This window comes from Theropithecus gelada, chromosome 3 (assembly GCF_003255815.1).
Source record: "Theropithecus gelada isolate Dixy chromosome 3, Tgel_1.0, whole genome shotgun sequence".
NCBI lineage: Eukaryota > Metazoa > Chordata > Mammalia > Primates > Cercopithecidae > Theropithecus > Theropithecus gelada.
In genome coordinates this window covers 8239871-8261200 of record NC_037670.1, presented here as the reverse complement: position 1 = coordinate 8261200, position 21330 = coordinate 8239871, and the positions used below count along the sequence as shown (strand labels likewise).

At 44.7% G+C, this 21330-nt stretch overlaps 1 protein-coding gene across 8 annotated transcripts in view; it reads left to right on the top strand.

Moving 5' to 3' along the window:
• The window catches only part of GTF2I (general transcription factor IIi), a 105665-nt gene that overhangs the window by 74188 nt on the left and 10147 nt on the right, over positions 1–21330 (top strand). For all 8 annotated transcript variants that reach the window (XM_025379396.1, XM_025379392.1, XM_025379395.1 and 5 more), the window contains 13 exons: positions 974–1157; positions 2413–2471; positions 3961–4032; positions 5011–5194; positions 7077–7135; positions 12017–12088; positions 13311–13494; positions 14777–14835; positions 15565–15639; positions 17222–17323; positions 18586–18651; positions 18829–19012; positions 21013–21068. In XM_025379396.1, coding sequence (XP_025235181.1) covers positions 974–1157; positions 2413–2471; positions 3961–4032; positions 5011–5194; positions 7077–7135; positions 12017–12088; positions 13311–13494; positions 14777–14835; positions 15565–15639; positions 17222–17323; positions 18586–18651; positions 18829–19012; positions 21013–21068 — 1356 coding nt within the window. The remainder of the gene's footprint in view (positions 1–973; positions 1158–2412; positions 2472–3960; positions 4033–5010; positions 5195–7076; positions 7136–12016; positions 12089–13310; positions 13495–14776; positions 14836–15564; positions 15640–17221; positions 17324–18585; positions 18652–18828; positions 19013–21012; positions 21069–21330) is intronic.

Below are 21330 nucleotides of genomic sequence, written 5' to 3'. Positions count from 1 at the left end.
GGATATTGACTCTAACTCAATGCTAATGTGTAATATGGTACACTTGAAGTTTCAGTACAAAAATTAATGTTTAGCAAATAGACTTTTACACACAATTATGGCAAAAAAAAATGGAGCTTTTCTTTTGGGAGTGCACATGTTGTGTTTGATTTTCATACTCCCCATACTCTTGACTGTTTATAGCTGTTGTATTATTTTACTGTTGGGTAAATAAATGTTAGCAGAGATGTTGTAGTTCAGGAGAATCTTCTGCTTCTGTTATTTATTTATTTATTTATATTTATTATTTGAGACGGAGTCTTGCTCTGTCACCCAGGCTGGAGTGCAACGGCACGATCTCAGCTCACTGCAACATCTGCTTCCCAGGTTCAAGCGATTCTCCTGCCTCAGCCTCCCGAGTAGCTGGGATTACAGGCGCCCACCATCATGCCCGACTAATTTTCGTATTTTTTGTACAGACAGGGTTTCACCATGTTGGTCAGGCTGGTCTTGAACTCCTGACCTCAGGTGATTGACCTACCTCGGCCTCCCAAAGTGCTGGGATGACACTCATGAGCCACTGTGACCAGCCTGCCTCTATTATTTAACAGAAATTATTTTTATAAGTCCAATAGGGTTACACTGATGTTTATGTTTTTAAAATACTACTTCTTCCATTTAGTACTATATGTATTAAATGATATTACCTGGTGTGTTTTTCTGGCTTTGTAATGTGGTTCAGATTTCTGTAGAAAGTCTGGCTGTATTCACATTGCCTTAAAGTAATGGGCTACTTCACTGCAGGCTTTGATAAACAGAATGTTAGAATTTTTGATGTTCTTTCTATTACCCTCATAGTATTTTTCTTCTGATTCAATCACAATAACAAGTAAAGATCAAATTATAAAAGTTAAAGAGCAATACAGATTCAATGATTTATTATTCTTTTCTACAAATCGTGTTTAAATGGTGTCTCCTCTTTTTGTCCTTATAGCTCAAGCCATAAAAGCCAAAGGTCCGGTGACGATCCCATACCCTCTTTTCCAGTCTCATGTTGAAGACCTTTATGTAGAAGGACTTCCTGAAGGAATTCCTTTTAGAAGGCCATCTACTTATGGAATTCCTCGCCTTGAGAGGATATTACTTGCAAAGGAAAGGATTCGTTTTGTGATTAAGAAGTAAGACTCTTGTCTCTTTTCTGAGTAATACGTCTTTTTTATTGTTGACAAATATTCATTCACCACTAGAGTTCTATGTGATGAAGTTTGAGTTATTTTGTGTATTTTTATCTTCTCCTTTTTAGCTGATGTGGGTCCAACATTGCATCAGTTATCCAGGGTTGGCATTTGAAGCATGAACAGTGCCCGCACTGGACTGGCATGCAACTGACATTTTCTTTCACAATTTTCTGCTACTTTTGCTAAAGAACATAGAATCCACGCCTTTTTTTTAGGCCTGAGATTTTTTTTTTTTTTTTTTTTTCCCTGAGATGGAGTCTCACACTGGAACCCAGGCTTGAGTGCAGTGTCGTGATCTCAGCTCACTGTAACCTCTGCCTCCCAGGTTCAAGCGATTCTCGTGCCTCAGACTCCCTAGTAGCTGAGATTACAGGTGTGCGCCACCACGCCTGGCTAATTTTTGTATTTTTAGTAGAGATGGTGTTTCACCATGTTGGCGAGGCTGGTCTTGAACTCCTGACCTCAGATAATCTGCCCACCTCGCCCTCATAGGCCTGAGATTTTTAAAGCATGTGTGGGAATATATGATTGTTTATATAGATGTGTGGAGGAAGATGGTCTTGAATGCAATGTGACATTAAAGGATCCCATTTAAGATTTTTGTAATATGCTTCAAAGAGCTGTGGGTTGCAAAGTTACGTCTTTAGTTGTGAGGATACCTGCTCCATGAAGCATCTTATTAGACAATTTGCAATTATTATTTTGCTTTTTACTCTGTAGAAACCGCAAATTAAGCTTCAGTTGTGGGCTGGGTGTGGTGGCTCACAACTGTAATCCCAGCACTTTGGGAGGCCAGGGCGGGTGGATCACCTGAGGTCAGGAGTTCGAGACCAGCCAGGTCAACAATGGCAAAACCTCGTCTCCACTAAAAATACAAAAATCAGCCAGGCATGGTGGCGGGCGCCTGGAGTCCCAGCTACTCGGGAGGCTGAGGCAGGAGGATTGTTTGAACCCGGGAGGTGGAGGTTGCAGTGAGTCGAGACCGCACCATTGCACTCCAGCCTGGGAACAAGAGCAAAACGCCGTCTCAGGCAAAACAAAACAAAACGAAAAAAGATTTAGTTGTGCTCAAGCATCCAGATTATCTTTTCTTTTCAAAACCAGCCTTGCTGACTAAATGTTAAATATGTACTAGTGGTTATTAGTTTGCTGAATATTGCCTAGTGAATATTGAGTATTTATTCTCACCTTTCAGACATGAGCTTCTGAATTCAACACGTGAAGATTTACAGCTTGATAAACCAGCTTCAGGAGGTCGGTCTTCAATCTCGAGGCAGATCAGAAGATTATGTGCAATAATTATTTCACGCTTGACATTGATTTCTTCTTTATGTTTCCTTCCATATGAAATAATATGTCTCTAACTATTAATTTTATGTGCCATTACAGGAGAATTCATGTTGTCAAAATTCTGTCTAATAATTTCTAGAAGAGTAGTGCATCTTTTTATTAACCCATTGTAAATACATGTAAATATTGCATTTATGGGTAGACAGAAGTAAAAGAAGAATATATGTTCTACTTTTGATGCAAGATTTATCTGGCATAATGCATTGAACAGTTTATTATTGAAGTCTACACGAGTCAATGGAACAAGCATTCATTGAATGTCCATGATGTACAGGACATAAGAAGGTTTCCTTTTAGAGCATGGAGCCATTTATATCATCTCTTGATTGTTAGATGTATTTGATTTTGTTTTGTTTTTTGAGACAGAGTCTTGCTCTGTCGCCCAGGCTGGGGTGCAGTGGTGCAATCTCAGCTCACTGCAACCTCCCGCCTCCTGGGTTCAAGTGATTCTCCTGCCTCAGCTTCCTGAGTAGCTGGGATTATAGGTGCCCGCCACCACGCCCAGCTAATTTTTGTATTTTTAGTAGAGACAGGGTTTCACCATGTTGGCCAGGCTGATCTCGAACTCCTGACCTCAGGTGATCTGCTCGCCTCGGCCTCCCAGGATTACAGGCATGAGCCACCGTGCCCAGCCTGTTAGATGTGTTTTAAAAGAAATAGAAATAGAATTGATTTTCTTGCGTGCTTTTGCTCTGGAGTGGAGTGGAGTGGGGACAAAACAGAATGGAATCACTGTTGATATTTAGTAAGATGGAAGGATTGCAGCAAGATCATATCTCTAATCTTCCTGTAGCAAGTGTTACCTGCTAGCTGTTCCTGAATACACTGAGTTTTGCTTTTTCCTAGCTTTAATGGATGTTCCGTTCTTCCTCTTTTGTACAGTGTCAGCATTGTTTTAGGAATAAATACATTCTAGAATCTTAAGAATAATTAAGAATAATTGTATTAGTATGCTGTCTTTTTTGTTTGTTTGTTTTAAAGATAGAGTCTCACTCTGTTGCCCAGGCTGGAGTACAATGGTGCGATCTCAGCTCACTGCAACCTCTGCCTTCTGGGTTCAAGTGATTCTCCTGCCTCAGCCTCCTAAGTAGCTGGGATTACAGGTGCCTGCCGTCACACCTGGCTAATTTTTGTATTTTTAGTAGAGACGGGGTTTCACCATGTTGGCCAGGCTGGTCTCGAACTCCTGACCTCAAGTGACCCGCCTGCCTCAGCTTCCCAAAGTGTTGGGATTACATGCATGAGCCATCGCGCCTGGCCACAAATCTTAGAAATAATTTTAGTCACAGGAAAAGTAAAAGTTATACCTCTTATTTTATAGTAATAATATTTAATATTCAAAGTTAGTAAACCCATTAAATTGAGAAAACTTGTATTACTGTTATTTTGACAGTAAAGGAAGAATGGTATGCCAGAATCACTAAATTAAGAAAGATGGTGGATCAACTTTTCTGCAAAAAATTTGGTAAGTCTTGTTTTTTTAAATTACCACTTCAACTAAAATGTATTACTGCGTAATGTTTTTTAAAATGTTGTTTTATTTTAGGAAAGTAAATACAGTGAATAGGACTCAGCTCTAGTAATCTCTGTTTTGTTTTTTTTGTTTTGTTTTGTTTTGTTTTGTTTTTTTTTTTTTTGAGAGGGAGTCTCGCTCTGTTGCCCAGGCTGGAGTGTAATGGTGCTATCTCAGCTCACTGCAGCCTCCTCCCGGGTTCAAGTAATTCTCCTGCCTCAGCTTCCCAAGTAGCTAGGATAACAGGTGCCCGCCACCACGCCTGGCTAACTTTCGTATTTTTAGTAGAGATGGGGTTTCACCATGTTGGCCAGGCTGGTCTCGAACTCCTGATCTCAGGTGATCCACCCGCCTCAGCCTCCCAAAGTGCTGAGATCACAGGCGTGAGCCACCGCACCCGGCCCCCATTCCATGAATTATTTGTGGGAAGTTATTTCCTTTAAAATGGCATGCTCATGAGGTTGAAGGGGTAAAGAACATTGATCTGGCTGCCATGCAGATGAAACTGTAGTCTGAAATGTGCCAGTTTGCCGCAGCCGATGGAGGAGGGTAATTACGGTCCTGAACAGTTAGTAGCAAAGGCTGCTTCCAGGTAGTATTTAGGTTGTGTCCTCTATTGTCCATGATGATTTTCTTTCTCTCTTTTCTTCCTAAGGATATTGAAAAACAAAGTTTCATCTTTTAAAGATTTCAGAGCTATTAAGATTGTCTTAGGACCAGGACACTTAACTCTGCCAAAATCTGGCTGTTGATGATCTGTCATCTCTACTTGTCTTTGCTGTATTAAGTGTATTCAATAGTTAATAAACATGTTTCTAGAAAGAGTTTTTTTCAATTAAAACAAAACTGACCTGTGCCTTTCTTTGGATTGTACTAAAATCTGATTTCCATACAAGTGTAGTCTCCTGAATTGCTTTGATTTTTGTCCAGCGGAAGCCTTGGGGAGCACTGAAGCCAAGGCTGTACCGTACCAAAAATTTGAGGCACACCCGAATGATCTGTATGTGGAAGGACTGCCAGAAAACATTCCTTTCAGAAGTCCCTCATGGTATGGAATCCCGAGGCTGGAAAAAATCATTCAAGTGGGCAATCGAATTAAATTTGTTATTAAAAGGTAAGATGATAATCTGCAGAAATAGTTGTGGTGTCTTCACTGAGAAGAGGTTAATTTGATGAAGAAGGGCCTTTTGTTTACCTTATCATGACTTCTTTATATCGACAATGAAGGCATTAATATTTAGATTCACTTAGTGAACCAGTATTTATTAATATAAGCATCAGATGTGCAAAACTGGGTCTAACAAGAACGCTGTCATTGGGGCCTTCATACACAGAAAAATGCACTGAAGGCTGGGCACAGCGGCTCACGCCTGTAATCCCAGCACTTTGGGAGGCCGAGGCGGGTGGATCACTTGAGGTTAGGAGATCGAGACCATCCTGGTAACACAGTGAAACCCCTTCTCTACTAAAAATACAAAAAAAATTAGCCAGGCATGGTGGCGGGTGCCTGTAGCCCCAGCTACTCGGGAAGCTGAGGCAGGAGAATGGCGTGAACCCGGGAGGCGGAGGTTGCAGTGAGCCGAGATCATGCCACTGTACTCCAGCCTGAGGGACAGAGCAAGACTCCATCTCAAAAAAAAAAAAAAAAAAAAAGGCCTAGCCTGGCCAACATGATGAAGCCCCATTTCTAGTAAAAATACAGAAATTAGCTGGATGCAGTGGTGTGAGCCTGTAGTCCCAGCTACTCGGGAGGCTGAGGTTGGAGAATTGCTTGAACCTCGGAGGCAGAGGTTGCAGCGAGCTGAGATTGTGCCACTGTACTCCAGCGTGGGCAACAGAGCGAGACTCCATCTCAAAAAAAGAAAAATGGAATGAAGTGTTATTGAGCATCTTTAGGGGAGAAGGCGAGGATGGCACACCCAGCTCGGTCACTTGTGCATCCGGAAGGACGGGTGTTTCAAGTGAAGGAAATCATATGAGTAGGGGCAGGAGGTGGCGAGTACGCCCACATAGCCACATAACTCCCCCATCGTGTGTGGAGTGAGGAGTGCCACGTGGGCGTGATGGGGTTGCGTGGATCGGCTTGGGTGGGCAAGTAGAGGAAGGCCTCAGATCCTACGAAAGCAGAGGCAGTCACGAAATGGTCTGGAAGTAGATCCCTCTGAAAATAATTTGGATCTGCCCGTTAGAAAGGTAATTCTGGCTTGATTTTGAAGGGCAACACAGTGGGTAGTTTGGGGGCGGGAGTAGGAACAGAAGGCCTCTCTCCACTCATTGAAAGGATGTGGAAGGCTAAACCTTGCTTACTGCTTGGGGTCGTGCCTCTGTGTGCTTGTTGGGACTGAGTTATAAGGGATAGGAAATGTTTAGGATGCTATAGCAAGCTGCTTCTGGCTGTGCTAGACAGTTCATCTAAGATTCAGAAACAGAACTGAGCTGGTTTGGGGGAAAAGTGACTGTCACCTGTTTATCTTAAATATAAGATGACTTTGGGGCCGGGCGCGGTGGCTCAAGCCTGTAATCCCAGCACTTTGGGAGGCCGAGACGGGCGGATCACGAGGTCAGGAGATCGAGACCATCCTGGCTAACATGGTGAAACCCCGTCTCTACTAAAAATACAAAAAACTAGCCGGGCGTGGTGGCGGGCGCCTGTAGTCCCAGCTACTCGGAGGCTGAGGCAGGAGAATGGCCTGAACCTGGGAGGCGGAGCTTGCAGTGAGCCGAGATCGCGCCACTGCACTCCAGCCGGGGTGACACAGCGCGAGACTCCGTCTCAAAAAAAAAAAAAAAAAAGATGACTTTGAAGGTCTCACCCGAATATCCGAAAATTGCCATTTTCAAAATAAACTCAAGTCACAGAAGTGATTTTTTTCTCACTATAAAATGAAGGCAGAATGCACCATACTTAAAACGAACTGGCAATGCACAGCTGTGTGAGAAAGGCCCGTGAGTTTCTTCCAAATGCTTTATTACTAATATCAACTCTGTTTTTACAGACCAGAACTTCTGACTCACAGTACCACTGAAGTTACTCAGCCGAGAACGAATACACCAGGTAAACTAGTTGTGAAATCCTTTTTTAAAAACACAGATCAGCCAGGCGCGGTGGCTCACGCCTGTAATCCCAGCACTTCAGGAGGCTGAGGTGGGCGGATCACGAGGTCAGGAGATCGAGACCATCCTGGCTAACACGGTGAAACCCCATGTCTACTTAACATACAAAAAAATTAGCCGGACATGGTGGTGGTCGCCTGTAGTCCCAGCTACTCAGGAGGCTGAGGCAGGAGAATGGCGTGAACCTGGGAGGCAGAGCTTGCAGTGAGCCGAGATCGTGCCACTGTACTCCAGCCTGGGCAACAGAGCGAGACTCTCTCAGAAAAAAAACAAGCACAGATCAATACTTTTTAAGCTTTTAAAAGTTCATCTTTTAAAATTATGGAAGTCTTCCTTTCCCCGCCTCCCCAAAAAATGGTCTGCAGAAGCTCAGTCCGGGCACTCCTTGATTTATCAATGTGAACACCTGCAGTGCATGGATAACTCAAGCTTTGACCGTAGACCACTGCTGTCCACAAGAAAGACAGTGTGCCCCACAAGTGCAAGCCACGCGTGTAATCGTCCATGTTCTAGTTCAGCCTGTAATCATTATAAAGAAATACACGAGGAAGTATTTCACGGTCTTTATTTCATGTTCTTTATTTAACAGTTGGCACATCTTTCATACTCACAGCATATTTCAGTTCCAAGTAGCCACATTTCAGACACTTCAACTGCCCGGGGATAGTACCTACTATATACATTTAGACCTTAATGTTTATTCGTATGTATCCTGTTCCTAAAATGGCAAAGACTGTAACTCTGACCTGCACACAAATATCACAGCCTAATAGGAAAGATCTAAGAAGTCTCTGTTCAATGAATGATGTTATTTTCTTTATTAGAGCTCTAAGTGTGCCTTTATTTCTTTCCTATCTTTTTTTTTTTTTTTTGAGATGGAGTCTCACTCTGTTGCCCAGGCTGGAGTGCAGTGGTGTGATCTCAACTTACTGGGTTCAAGCAATTCTGCTTCATCCTCCCAAGTAGCTGGGACTATAGTCGCAAGCCACCACACCTGGCTAATTTTTGTATCTTTAGTAGAGATGGGGTTTCACCGTGTTGGCCCGGCTGGTCTCAAACTCCTGACCTCAGGTGATCCACCTTCCCTGGCCTCCCAAAGTGTTGGAATTACAGGCGTGAGCCACTGCACCTGACCTCTGTCTTTTTGTTTGCCATTGTGTAATGTCAGAGTAAGTGACCACAATTTGTAGATCATCAACTACCTTAGGAACTTCTGTTGTCAAGAACCCATAAATGGCCATACCCTGGAGTGTGAAGGTTTCTGTTGTCAGGAAGTAAGTGTTTGGAATCAAGTATGAAATTTTTGTGTGTATCAGGTGTTTACAGATTTGTGCAGTTAAACATGCTCATGAATACTAAGGCGAACAAATGTTTCAAGTTGGGTTCATGGCTGTGCCCTAAAATACAGCTTCTTGAGCTCTTACAGTACCTCGTGGCCATTAGTGAAGGTCAGTCAGTGTGCCAAATAGATGTTGTGTGGATTATGGCATGGAAAGTGGCTGAGAAATTCTGTAGTAGGATCACAAAATTGTCTTGGTCCAGGAGTCCTGCAGTGGAGAAGGTAAAAGTCAATACTTAACTCATAGGTTCACCTCAGCATGCTTTTAATTTGGTCAAGGAATCAAAGTATTGGTGAAGAATTGAAGATTGGAAGTGACACATTTTTTGCTCAGGGAAGTAATGGAGAAAGAAAAATCTTCCTGGAGGTAGATCTTCAGTTTGGATTAATCGGAACGTGATGAAACCTGTAGAAACCCTCATTTCTCAAGACAAAGCTCAAATTCAAGGTTGTGAGGAGTGCAGTCACTGCTTTTGTTAGGGGCGGTTTTGACCGTGACTGCAAAAACTGAGAATGCGAAGCCTGTATTATATAAAGAATGTGCAAGCACCATAGAAGTCACTGCAAGGATTGGGTACTGGACAGTGCCAGACCGCCATCGTCACCAGAGTGCAGCAGCCGTCACCAGAAGGAGAATCTCCACTCTCGCCATCACTAACAGCACTTGACTTTGTCCCATTCATAAAAAATCTTGGAAGGAATTAGAGGTGCTTGGTGGTTCCTCATTCCAACACCTTACTTGGCCTGCCTGTGTGGAACATGCATTATGAGTCTTTGGACAGGACAATTCAAGTCACAGACCACATGACAAAAGAATTTTGTGGCCATCGGAATTGTCTGCTTAAACCCACCATAGGTGCACATTGTCCTCAGCTTGGTGAAAGGGAGATGTCACACACGAGAAGGCAGTGGAGCCAGGCACGTGATGGAGTGGGAGGTGGCACCTGGCTCTGTGAGGAGGCCGTGAAGTCCTGCATGGGAGGAGCAAGGTGGGGAGTGGGGAGCAGGGCAGAAGAGGAGGCTGAGCAGGTAATAGAGGCGCTCGACCTTTGCAGAGGAAGAGTCCGAGGTCTTTATTGGTGGTATTCAAATGTGGTTCATACCAGAGGTATTTTCTGTGGCTGAATGGACTACTCTGAAATCCACAGGGAAAAAACAACTCACATTGAACCCTTGAGATGCTAAGTTTTCTTTTAAAGTAAAGGAAATGCTACAAGATTTTCTGAAACCACCAACCTTTAGCGATAACGTCAGACATTCTCCAACATTTTCCAGCAGTTTGTCAGCAATCAGAGATGACCTCCACACCGAGGCGAACCCTCCACCCCCCTCGACCCCTTTCCTCTTTCTCTTTCCCTCCTTTCCTCATCCAGGAACACTCCAGTCAAACTGCAGTGTCTCCAAGTTGACCTCCATCCTCATCCACACCTGAACATTCTGTGCACATCAGTGATATTCTACATGTCTTTATAATAACTTTTTTTTTAATTTTTCATGTTTAAAAGGTAAGGGTTGTCTTCTGGGTGGGAAAACATGCCCCACTGTCACTGTGGGTGATGCTGAGTGACATCTCCTAGGTCTTTTACCATTGCTTTCTTTTTTTTTTTTTTTTTTTTTTGAAGTGATGTTTCCTTTTATGTCCGTTGCTTTAAGCCATTTGTGAAATTACAGTGATTTCTGGGGTGGGGACAGAGGGAAGGCGGTGGTAAAAGTCAGTGGTGCTGTGGCCCAGTTAGCTGGAGGAGGTTTGGGGCAGGATGGCCTTCACTGGGGCACCTGGAGGAGCACGGACGGCCCTGCGGGCAGGTGGGTGAGTTCTGAGAGCTGGAGGGCTGGTATGCAGCGTCCTTCATGGTTCCAGCTTGTGGCCTTGATCAGGCCGTCACCTGCGGTGGCCACTGAGCTGGTGATGAACTCCACTGCCCTGGAGTTGCCCTTGGCAGAGATGATGGCCACTGCCCTCTGCTGCTCAGCCTTTGCCACCACGGATCTGGCCCTTTCCTTCCTGCTGGGCCACCTCTTTGGTTCCACTGCTTCTACCAACTCCTTCCTGAAGGTCAGATCCAAGGTCATAGCATCCAGGAGGACCCTGAAGGTTGCTGCTTGCTCTGAAGTCTGAAGGTCAGATCCGAGGTCATAGCATCCAGGAGGAGCCCGAAGGTTGCTGCTTGCTCCGAAGTTAATTGCTCACCTGTCTGGAGCCCAGCTCTCCCTGCGTGATCAGTTCTCCAGCGTCAGCCCAAGCCACCCCCGGCTTGAGGAGCTCTGCGGTGATGGACGGCAGCACACTCTTCATTGGCTTCTCCGGTAATTGGAAGATGGGAGAACCTGGCCGGCAACAGGCGGGAAGAGGACGCCCAGTGTGATGGTGACAATCTTTGCTCACGGTGATGACTGACACCTTATGTGGTCAAGAGCAGCAGTCAAAGATAATTGGCTTCTTTTCCCATGGGATGAGAAAGTGAGTTCCTTCCCCTATCACAGTGTCCTGAATGCCATGGAACTGGTCGAAGATGACAGACAGCTCTCTGTCCAGCATCACATCGTAGAAGGCAGAGTTCCTCACGCCTCCTACAGCAGCAGCTAAGGCCAGGCCAGACTTGGCAACTGTGTTTCCGTCTGCTGGACCCACTCAGGCCTCCGTCCACTCTGGCCCCACGTGAATTCCATCCCTTTATCATTGATTTCTGATGAGAAAAGTCACTTTGATTAGTGAAGTGTTGCTTTATGTGGATTTTTAGGCACACATCTGTTAGATAAAACAAGGATTGCCTGTAGAGAAAGCAAGTAAAAGCAAAGTCCCTCGTGTTGAAACTGGTGTGGGAGCCCTTGAACCTTACGCAGCTGGCCTCCCTGCCCTGACCAAGTTCGCTGAGGGACTTCTCCAAGGAGGAATATGTTAGAAGCACTGATTTTGAGCACTCTTTCATGTGGACAAATTTCACTTTATTTGCAATGTCAACTTAAATTTAAATTCTGTCTTTCTAGGCCGGGCACGGTGGCTCATGCCTGTAATCCCAGCACTTTGGGAGGCCGATGTGGGCAGATCACTTGAGGTCAGGCGTTCAAGACCAGCTTAGCCAACATGATGAAACCCCATCTCTACTAAAAATACAAAAATTAGCCTGGTGTGGTGGCAGGCACCTGTAATCCCAGCTACTGGGGAGGCTGAGGCAGGAGAATCGCTTGAACCCAGGAGGCGGAGGTTGCAGCGAGCCGAGATCACACCACCACACTCCAGCCTGAGCGTCATAGTGAGACTCTGTCTCTAAATAAATAAATAAATTCTGTCTTTCTGCAGTTTTTCTGATATTTGGCAAGTACCGGAAATTATTCTTTTCCTTAAGACCCCAAATTTTGGCTTTTAACAAAACTGAATTAAGAGAATCACTGCAAACAAGGGTACATTCTAGCGAAATCCATTCTGATTTGCCACAGCACTGATAAATAACACAGTTAATTGGGTTTCTTTTTGTTTTCCAGTCAAAGAAGATTGGAATGTCAGAATTACCAAGCTACGGAAGCAAGTGGAAGAGATTTTTAATTTGAAATTTGGTAAGTAAAAGCCAATATTTATGTCTTTAATAACATATCAACGAAGGGCCATGTCTGAATAGAGGTATGGAAGTTCAGGACCAACCGGGTACGGTGGCTCACGCCTGTAATCCCAGCACTTGGGAGGCCGAGGTGGGCAGATCAGGAGGTCAGGAGATCGAGACCATCCTGGCTAACACGATGAAACCCCATCTCTACTAAAAAAACAAGAACATTAGCCGGGCGTGGTGGCGGGCGCCTGTAGTCCCAGCTACTCGGGAGGCTGAGGCAGGAGAATGGCGTGAACCGGGGAGGCTGAACTTGAGCAGTGAGCCGAGATCGCGCCACTGCACTCCAGCCTGGGTGACAGAGCGAGGCTCCGTCTCAAAAACAAAAAAAAAGTTCGGACCTAAAGGAGGAAGGTCTCAGAAACTGGGTTTCTGTTTCTTTCTACCACTGCACTTGCTGAAACTGAAACCAAGCAGATGACTTCATTTCTCTCGGATTCCGCTTTCTCACGTGTCAGAATGGGAGAGGAAGGGAGGCGTTGGGATAAGTCTCAGTTCCACTGTTTGTGCTTCTCATCTGGCTAACACCCATGTGGCAAATAGGTTTCATCATTTGTTTCAGCTTAGATTTGTTGACAGCGGTTTCCTGGAGTGCTGTCTTGAGAACGATTCTGAGGAGGCTCAGCAAGAAAGTGTTTCAGTTGATTGGGTGTGTCTGTCATGGAGAAGGAAGTAAGGAGTGGGCAGTGCTAGCAATATTCCCGGGGCACTCCTATCCATTATCTCAATACCTGGGGTTGACGTTTCCTGTCCCAGATCAGGAGTCCTGACTACCCTGCCTCTGACCACTCGAACTGAGGCTTAGCTGTATCGTAGACGCCACCCGTTTGTGAACAGACACCCTGCTTCTCGATGATAACGCAAAGACCAGCAGGGGCCACTGCTGTGTGGAATGGCCTTCGGTCATTTCTGCCCAGAGCACAGAGGTCATTTTCACTAATAACGTAACTCTCCTTTTGATTGAAAGTGTTAAAATGTTCCTCCTAAAAGCACTTATTTTTTAGGCTCGTTCTTCAGATTTGCCCCATATCCTAAGCAAAATGCCTTCAATATGAAGTGGATATTGCTTGATCGTAGGGAGCTTGTCCATACTGTACTCGAGAATGTAGATGCAAAGAAAAGAATGTCTGTGTCAAATGTTATCCTCCGCAACTTATGTTCTCTTGCGCTTTCAGCTCAAGCTCTGGGACTCACCGAGGCAGTGAAAGTACCATATCCCGTGTTTGAATCAAACCCCGAGTTCTTGTATGTGGAAGGCTTGCCAGAGGGGATTCCCTTCCGAAGCCCTACCTGGTTTGGAATTCCACGACTTGAAAGGATCGTCCGTGGGAGTAATAAAATCAAATTCGTTGTTAAAAAGTAAGTTCTTTTGCCACTGTAGTCGTTTCTGGAATTAAAACAGTAAAATGACACTTCCGTTACAATGTTTTTCAAGCTGGAGGTGACAGGCGTGGCTGTTAAGTCCTTGATGGCAAAGTCTGGCTTTGAGCTGCAGTCCTGGTACTGTCCATGGCCTCTGCAGTCCCCCAGCCCATACTCAATCATCTTCATCAGTGCAAGGAAAACGGTGACGACGGCCTCCGAGGCATCACTGCGAGGCCCCGTGGGGACTCGCAGTATGCCTGAATGGAAGTTTAATTTGCTGGCTTTTATCTGCTCTGTTATTCCTGGTCAATCTTGAGAGCAACTAAATATCAATGATTGAGTTTTTTTCTTTCTTTTTTTTTTTTTTCTTTTGAGACGGAGTCTTGCTCTATCACCCAGGCTGGAGTGCCGTGGGGCAATCTCGGCTCACTCAAGCTCCGCCTCCTGGGTTCAAGCAGTTCCGTGCTTCAGCCTCCCAAGGACCTGGGGTTACAGACTTGGGCTGCCACGCCTGGCTAATTTTTGTGTTTTTAGAATAGACAGGCCGGGCGCGGTGGCTCAAGCCTGTAATCCCAGCACTTTGGGAGGCCGAGACGGGCGGATCACAAGGTCAGGAGATCAAGACCATGCTGGCTAACACGGTGAAACCCCGTTTCTACTAAAAAATACAAAAAATTAGCCGGGCGAGGTGGCGGGCGCCTGTAGTCCCAGCTACTGGGGAGGCTGAGGCAGGAGAATGGCGTGAACCCAGGAGGCGGAGCTTGCAGTGAGCTGAGATCCGGCCATTGCACTCCAGCCTGGGCGACAGAGTGAGACTCCGTCTCAAAAAAAAAAAAAAAAAAAAAAAAAGAATAGACAGAACTTCACCGTGTTGGCTAGACTGGTCTGGAATTCCTGACCTCAGGTAATCCACCCGCCTCAGCCTCCCAAAATGCTGGCATTACAGGCATGAGCCACCATGCCCGGCCTAATGATTGATTTTCTTATCTACATTTCTGCAGAATTTTAATGGCTGAAGAAAGTACACTAGTTTTTTTTCTTTTTTCTTTTTTTCATGAAAAGAGTCATTTATTTGCTCTTCATAAAATGGCTTACTAGGCACGGGAAGGAAAAGTCAGGGTCTTTTGTCCGCAACACTAGGAATTACTGTTGTGTTACAGGATGATTCTGTGAACCCCTTTAGAAAAAAACAACCCTGGTCACATCACGACCGTTTTACTGGCTGTGAGACCACCACTGTACTGGCTTCTGTAACATTTCTTGGTTTTCTTTCTAGACCTGAACTAGTTATTTCCTACTTGCCTCCTGGGATGGCTAGTAAAATAAACACTAAAGGTAAGAGGTGACGTGTACTCCGTATCCTATTTGTGCGCATTAAGACACCCTTAATCCGCATTCCTTAAATCATATGGAATCGGCTGATATCTTTGTGGGGCTCGTAGTTGTTTACTTTGCTTTTTAAGGTATTTTGTTTTATTTTATTTTTATTTATTATTTATTTATTTATTTATTTATTTATTTTTGAGACAGAATCTCGCTCTGTTGCTCAGGCTGGAGTGCAGTGGCGCAATCTCGGCTCACTGCAACCTCCGCCTCCCGGATTCAAGCCATTCTCCTGCCTCAGCCTCCTGAGTAGTTGAGATTACAGGCACGTGCCACCAGGCCCCGCTAATTTTTGTATTTTTAGTAGAGACGGGGTTTCACCATGTTGGTCAGACTGGTCTCAAACTCCTGACCTCGTGAGCCACCCGCCTCGGCCTCCCAAAGTGCTGGGATTACAGGCATGAGCCACCGCTCCCAGCCTAAGGTATTTTATTTAATGGACTTATTTTTCTTTTTTAAAAAACAAAAACATTTCATTGGAAATGTCACATTTGCAATCCTAGTTCATTCATGTTTTCACAGCTTTGTTGAGCCCCTGTGGAGGATTACACTACAAGTTTAATTCTACATTTCTTTGAAAAGAGCCAAACTGTATGAATTTTAATACTCTGCTCTTATAAAGCATCTCCTTCTGTATTTTTTTCCCTACAATATACAAAAGGAAATCTGCTTATTTTACAGCTTTGCAATCCCCCAAAAGACCACGAAGTCCTGGGAGTAATTCAAAGGTTCCCGAAATTGAGGTCACTGTGGAAGGTAAGGGCCAGTCCTCGGTATGTTTCTATTCATTCTCTAGTTAGTACTGATTGTGTCAGTTCACTAGCTATGTGTTTATACGGATGACGTTAGCCAAACTAGCTTTACCTGTGAACAGCTGCCTGTGATAAAGCTACATTTCTGAATGTTTCTCATTGAAAATTTTTAAACCATTAATAGAAAAAAGATAACATGGATCACATCATAAACTGCTCCCAAGAAAAGCCCTAAAATGCTTTTCCTTTATCATAACAAATAAGGGTGCAAAGTCACGTGGAATGCTTTATCTTGTTTTTTCCTCTTCATTTTTTTTCTATTCTTTTAAGGAAAGAAAGTTTCGGGGTGGTTTAAACAGCAGTGCTTTGAATGGAAGTCTTTTCTTTTTCTTTTATTTTTTTTGGAGACAGAGTCTCGCCTTCTTGCCCAGGGTGGAGTGCAGTGGCACAATCTTGGGTCACCGCAGCCTCAGCCTCCCAGGTTCAAGTGATTCTCCTGCCCCAGCCTCCCAAGTAGCTGGGATTACAGGTGTCCACCACCAACTCCTGATAATTTTTATATCTTTAGTAGAGATGTGGTTTCACCATGTTGGCCAGGCTAATCTTGAACCCCTGACCTCAAGTGAGCCACCACGCCCAACTGGTTCTCATCTTTTCAGGCTCACAGTGTTAAAATACTGCACACAATACTAAAGACAATCTCCAACCAACAGTCAAGTATGGATATTTCTTCCATCTCTTCATAAATGCAGAAGGAAATCACTGCATTAGGATCATCCTCTATATCCCAGGTGTCAAGTTTTTAAGTAAGAGTTTGCAGTACTGGTGTTGAGTGGCGCAGAAGTCCCCATTTAGTCATCTGGTATCCTTTCAGAGAGCCTGCTTTCTCCTATGACAGCCAACAGGCATCCTTGGGCAACTTACACCCGATTAATTATTTCTGTTAAAAATGCCAAGAATTAAAAACATATTGAACCCTTGACTTTCCTCCTTCTGGAAAAGATCAGAGGAAGATCTCTCTTATATACAAGATGCCAGCCTTTCCTGAAGGGCAGATCCAGGTTCACGGGGCCTGGGAGGCTTTAAGAATATAAAATTAGGACCGAGCGCAGTGGCTCTCACGCCTGTAATGCCAGCACTTTGGGAGGCCGAGGCAGACGGACCACCTGAGGTTGGGAGATAAGACCAGCCTGACCAACATGGAGAAACCCCATCTCTACTAAAAATACAAAATTATCTGGGTGTGGTGGCGCATGCCTGTAATCCCAGCTACTCAGGAGTCTGAGGCAAGAGAATTGCTTGAAAACAGGAGGCAGAGATTGTGGTGAGCTGAGATTGCGCCATTGCACTCCAGCCTGGGCGACAAGAATGAAACTTTGTCTCAAAAAAAAAAGAAAGGAAAAGAAAAATGGGTTTCTGTGGAAATAGAGAAATGGTTTCTGTGGAACTTGCAGGATGACAAGAATACACATTTCAATTTGAACCTAGGTTTGTTTTCTGGCACAGGCTGAACTTGAATATCATAACCTGGGGACACTTACGTCATTGAATGTGTGTTGATTATCATTATTTTTACTCTCCTTTAGGCCCTAATAACAACAATCCTCAAACCTCAGCTGTTCGAACCCCTACCCAGACTAATGGTTCTAACGTTCCCTTCAAGCCACGAGGGAGAGAGTTTTCCTTTGGTAAATATGCGTTTTATTTTTCTTTCTTTCATCGTTTTAAATAGAATAAGTTAATCATGTTTCCTTTTGCCAGGTGAATTGTTCTTATTGGTGAGTCAGTATATATCCGAGGTTAAAGGAATAGCCCATAGAGCCAGGCTGCCTGAGTTTAGATCTGAGTTCAAATCCGAAGCCACTTAGGCAGGCGAATGCACCCTGCCTCATTTTCCCTTTGTGCAAAATGGTAATAACATTACTTTCTTTCTCATGAGGTTATTATGAGGATTATAAATACTGTCATTTAAAGTACTTAGAACCATACCTCGCATGTAGTAGACACTATAAGTTATGAGGGCATTTTGGGGGTTTTCATTTGTTTTTTCTTTATTTCAGCATTTGCTCACTTACTTGTAGTCAACATAAAAGCAATGTACTAAAACAGTTTGCTTATGTATCAGGACTGGAGTAGTTGTCAAGTCATATCGTAGTAAAAGATTATGCGTTTTTCATTTCTTCTTAAAGTTGCACAAATAAGGCCAGGCGCGGTGGCTCACGCCTGTAATCCCAGCACTTTGGGAGGCCGAGGTGGGCGGATCACCTGAGATTGGGAGTTCGACACCAGCCTGACCAACATGGAGAAACCCCGTGTCTACTAAAAATATAAAAGTAGGCCGGGCGCGGTGGCTCAAGCCTGTAATCCCAGCACTTTGGGAGGCCAAGATGGGTGGATCACGAGGTCAGGAGATCGAGACCATCCTGGCGAACACAGTGAAACCCCGTCTCTACTAAAAAATACAAAAAACTAGCCGGGCGAGGTGGCGGGCGCCTGTGGTCCCAGCTACTCAGGAGGCTGAGGCAGGAGAATGGCGTAAGCCCGGGAGGCGGAGCTTGCAGTGAGCCGAGATCTCGCCACTGCACTCCAGCCCGGGCGACAGAGCGAGACTCCGTCTCAAAAAAAAAAAAAAAAAAAAAATATATATATATATATATATATATATATAAAAGTAGCCGGGCATGGTGGCGCATGCCTGTAATCCCAGCTACTCAGGAGGCTGAGGCAGGAGAACTGCTTGAACCTGGGAGATAGAGGTTGCGGTGAGCAGAGATCGCGTCATTGCACTCCAGCCTGGGTAATGAGAGCGAAACTCCGTCTCAAAAAAAAAAAAACAAAACAAACCAAAAAAAAGATGCACAAATAAGATGAAACATTCCCGTCTCTGAGCGTGTATTGATGAGTACCATGATAAGCATTGCAATTTAACTATCTTATGTTTTATATACAGAGGCCTGGAATGCCAAGATCACGGACCTAAAACAGAAAGTTGAAAATCTCTTCAATGAGAAGTGCGGTAAGTCTATTTTGAAACATTCTTACTGCAGCGCAGGGTGACTTCATGGGAGTAGAAGGGAGCAGAAGGGGATACTGAGCGTTGGAGTGTCCCAGTCATTGGCAACGCGTGGGTTTTTCAGGGTTGAGTGGCGTCATTTCGCCCATGTTCTGTTCTGTGTACGCGGCTGTTTTGCAGGGGAAGCTCTTGGCCTTAAACAAGCCGTGAAGGTGCCGTTCGCATTATTTGAGTCTTTCCCGGAAGACTTTTACGTGGAAGGCTTACCTGAGGGTGTGCCATTCCGAAGACCATCGACTTTTGGCATTCCAAGGCTGGAGAAGATACTCAGAAACAAAGCCAAAATTAAATTCATCATTAAAAAGTAAGGAAATTGGATGAAGTGGGATTAGCATGAGTTGATCGTGTTTCACACTGGGAGATGGGTATGTGGGTTCATGTTTGTGGCAGGGCTGAATGAGCTCTGGAGTCAGAAAAACTCCTTTTTATGCTGCACTCTTGTTTATGTTTAAAACTTTCCGGCCAGGTGCGATGGCTCACGCCTGTAATCCCAGCATTTTGGGAGGCCAAAGCGGGTAGATTACCTGAGGTCAGAAGTTCAAGACCAACCTGGCCAGCGTGATGAAACCCGTCTCTACTAAAAATACAAAAATCAGCTGGGCGTGGTGGCACGTGCCTGTAATCCCAGCTATTTGGGAGACTGAGGCAGAAAAATCACTTGAACCCGGCAGGCAGAGGTTGCAATGAGCCAAGATCGTGCCATTGCATTCCAGCCTGGGCAGCAAGAGCAAAACTCCATCTCAAAAACCAAAAAAAAAGAAAAGAAAAATTTTCCCTATGCTGCTAGTAGAAGGGAAGGAGGACTCCAGCGTACCAGAGAGATCAAAAAAAAAAAAAAAAAGAAATTTTCCTTATGCTGCTACTAGAAGGGAAGGAGGGGACTCCTCCATACTAGAGAGAGAATGACTTTTGGTTGCTGAATGTTGTTACTGCTTGATGCTGAGGAATCTCAGCAGCTGTTCAGTTTTCTAAAGTCCTTTTATTTCTCCAAATTAATAGAATATTTTTAATTTCTCCTGTTTGCTCGAACATCTGTGGATTAGGCTAACATGATTGAAATAGATAGGAATGGGCCAGGTGCGGCCATAAATCCCAGCACTGTGGGAGGCCAAGGCGGGCAAATCACTTGAGGTCAGAAGTTCGACACCAGCCTGGCCAACATGATGAAAACCCGTCTCTACTTAAAATACAAAAAGAAAAAACAATTAGCCAGGTGTGGTAGCAGGTGCCTGTAATCCCAGCTACTCGGGAGGCTAAGGCAGGAGAATCGCTTGAACCCAGGAGGTGGAGGTTGCAGTGAGCCGAGATTGTGTCACTGCACTCCAGCCTGGGTGACAGAGTGAGACTCTGTCTCAAAAAAGAAAAAAAAGAAATAAGAATAATTGGAGTTTTATAGTACATGCTAATGTGCATGAATTACTTGAAATCAATTGAAATGAATTTTAGGTTTCATTTACTTGGTGTTAGGCTTAATTTTGAGTCACCCGGGGATGCTCTCAAGCAAAGCTGGCCTTGCCAAACATAATGGCCACCTCTTTTTTTTTTTTTTTTTTTTTTTTTTTTTGAGACGGAGTCTCGCTCTGTACCCCAGACTGGAGTGCAGTGGTGCCTGATCTGGGCTCACTGCAAATCCCGCCTCCTGGGTTCAAACGATTCTCCTGCCTCAGCCTCCCGAATAGCTGGGATTATAAGCACGTGCCACCACGCCGGTTCATTTTTGTATTTTTAGTAGAGATGGGGTTTCACCGTGTTGGTCAGGCTGGTCTCAAATGCCTGACCTCTTGATCTGCCCACCTCAGCCTCCCAAAGTGCTGGGATTATGAACATGAGCCACCATGCCTGGCCAGTGGCCCACCTTTTATACTTTTGGCCAGGTCTGCAGAGATTTGGCAGCCCCTAAGCCCTCTGCTTCCACTTGTGAAGCGAGAGCCTCAAGTGCTCCTGTTTTCACAGCCCATCTTGTGTTTCCATGCTGCGCACGTGGGGCGTTTTCTCTTTCCATCCTCAAGTCTGGCGCTGATTCTTTTCAGCATACAGTCTAGCCTTAGAAAGAAGATGCCAATAAAACCAGCGTAGGGGAAGGGCGGCCAATGAGAGGCAGCGATGGATGTTAAATTTACAATTGTGGTTTGTGTTTTTGGCTGTGGTTCTTTAGGTAACCATATGATTTCTGTTCTTCATGACTAAGAATTGAATTTAGACTTTACAGAGTTACTGGTTTGTAAATCTTTGAGTTGTTTACATTTTAACGTCAGAGTTTTACTGTTTGATCAGCACGTTTTTTTTTTTCTCTTTTGTCTATAGGCCCGAAATGTTTGAGACGGCGATTAAGGAGAGCACCTCCTCTAAGAGCCCTCCCAGTGAGTGCATTTTCTGTATTTTCATTGCTATAGAACACACGCTCTTAGGCGTGCACCGTGCAGCTGTGGTTTACAAACATTGTTTAAAGAATAGCCATGGCCGGGCGCGGTGGCTCAAGCCTGTAATCCCAGCACTTTGGGAGGCCGAGACGGGCGGATCACGAGGTCAGGAGATCGAGACCATCCTGGCTAACACGGTGAAACCCCGTCTCGGCCTCCCAAAGTGCTGGGATTACAGGCTTGAGCCACCGCGTCTGGCGGG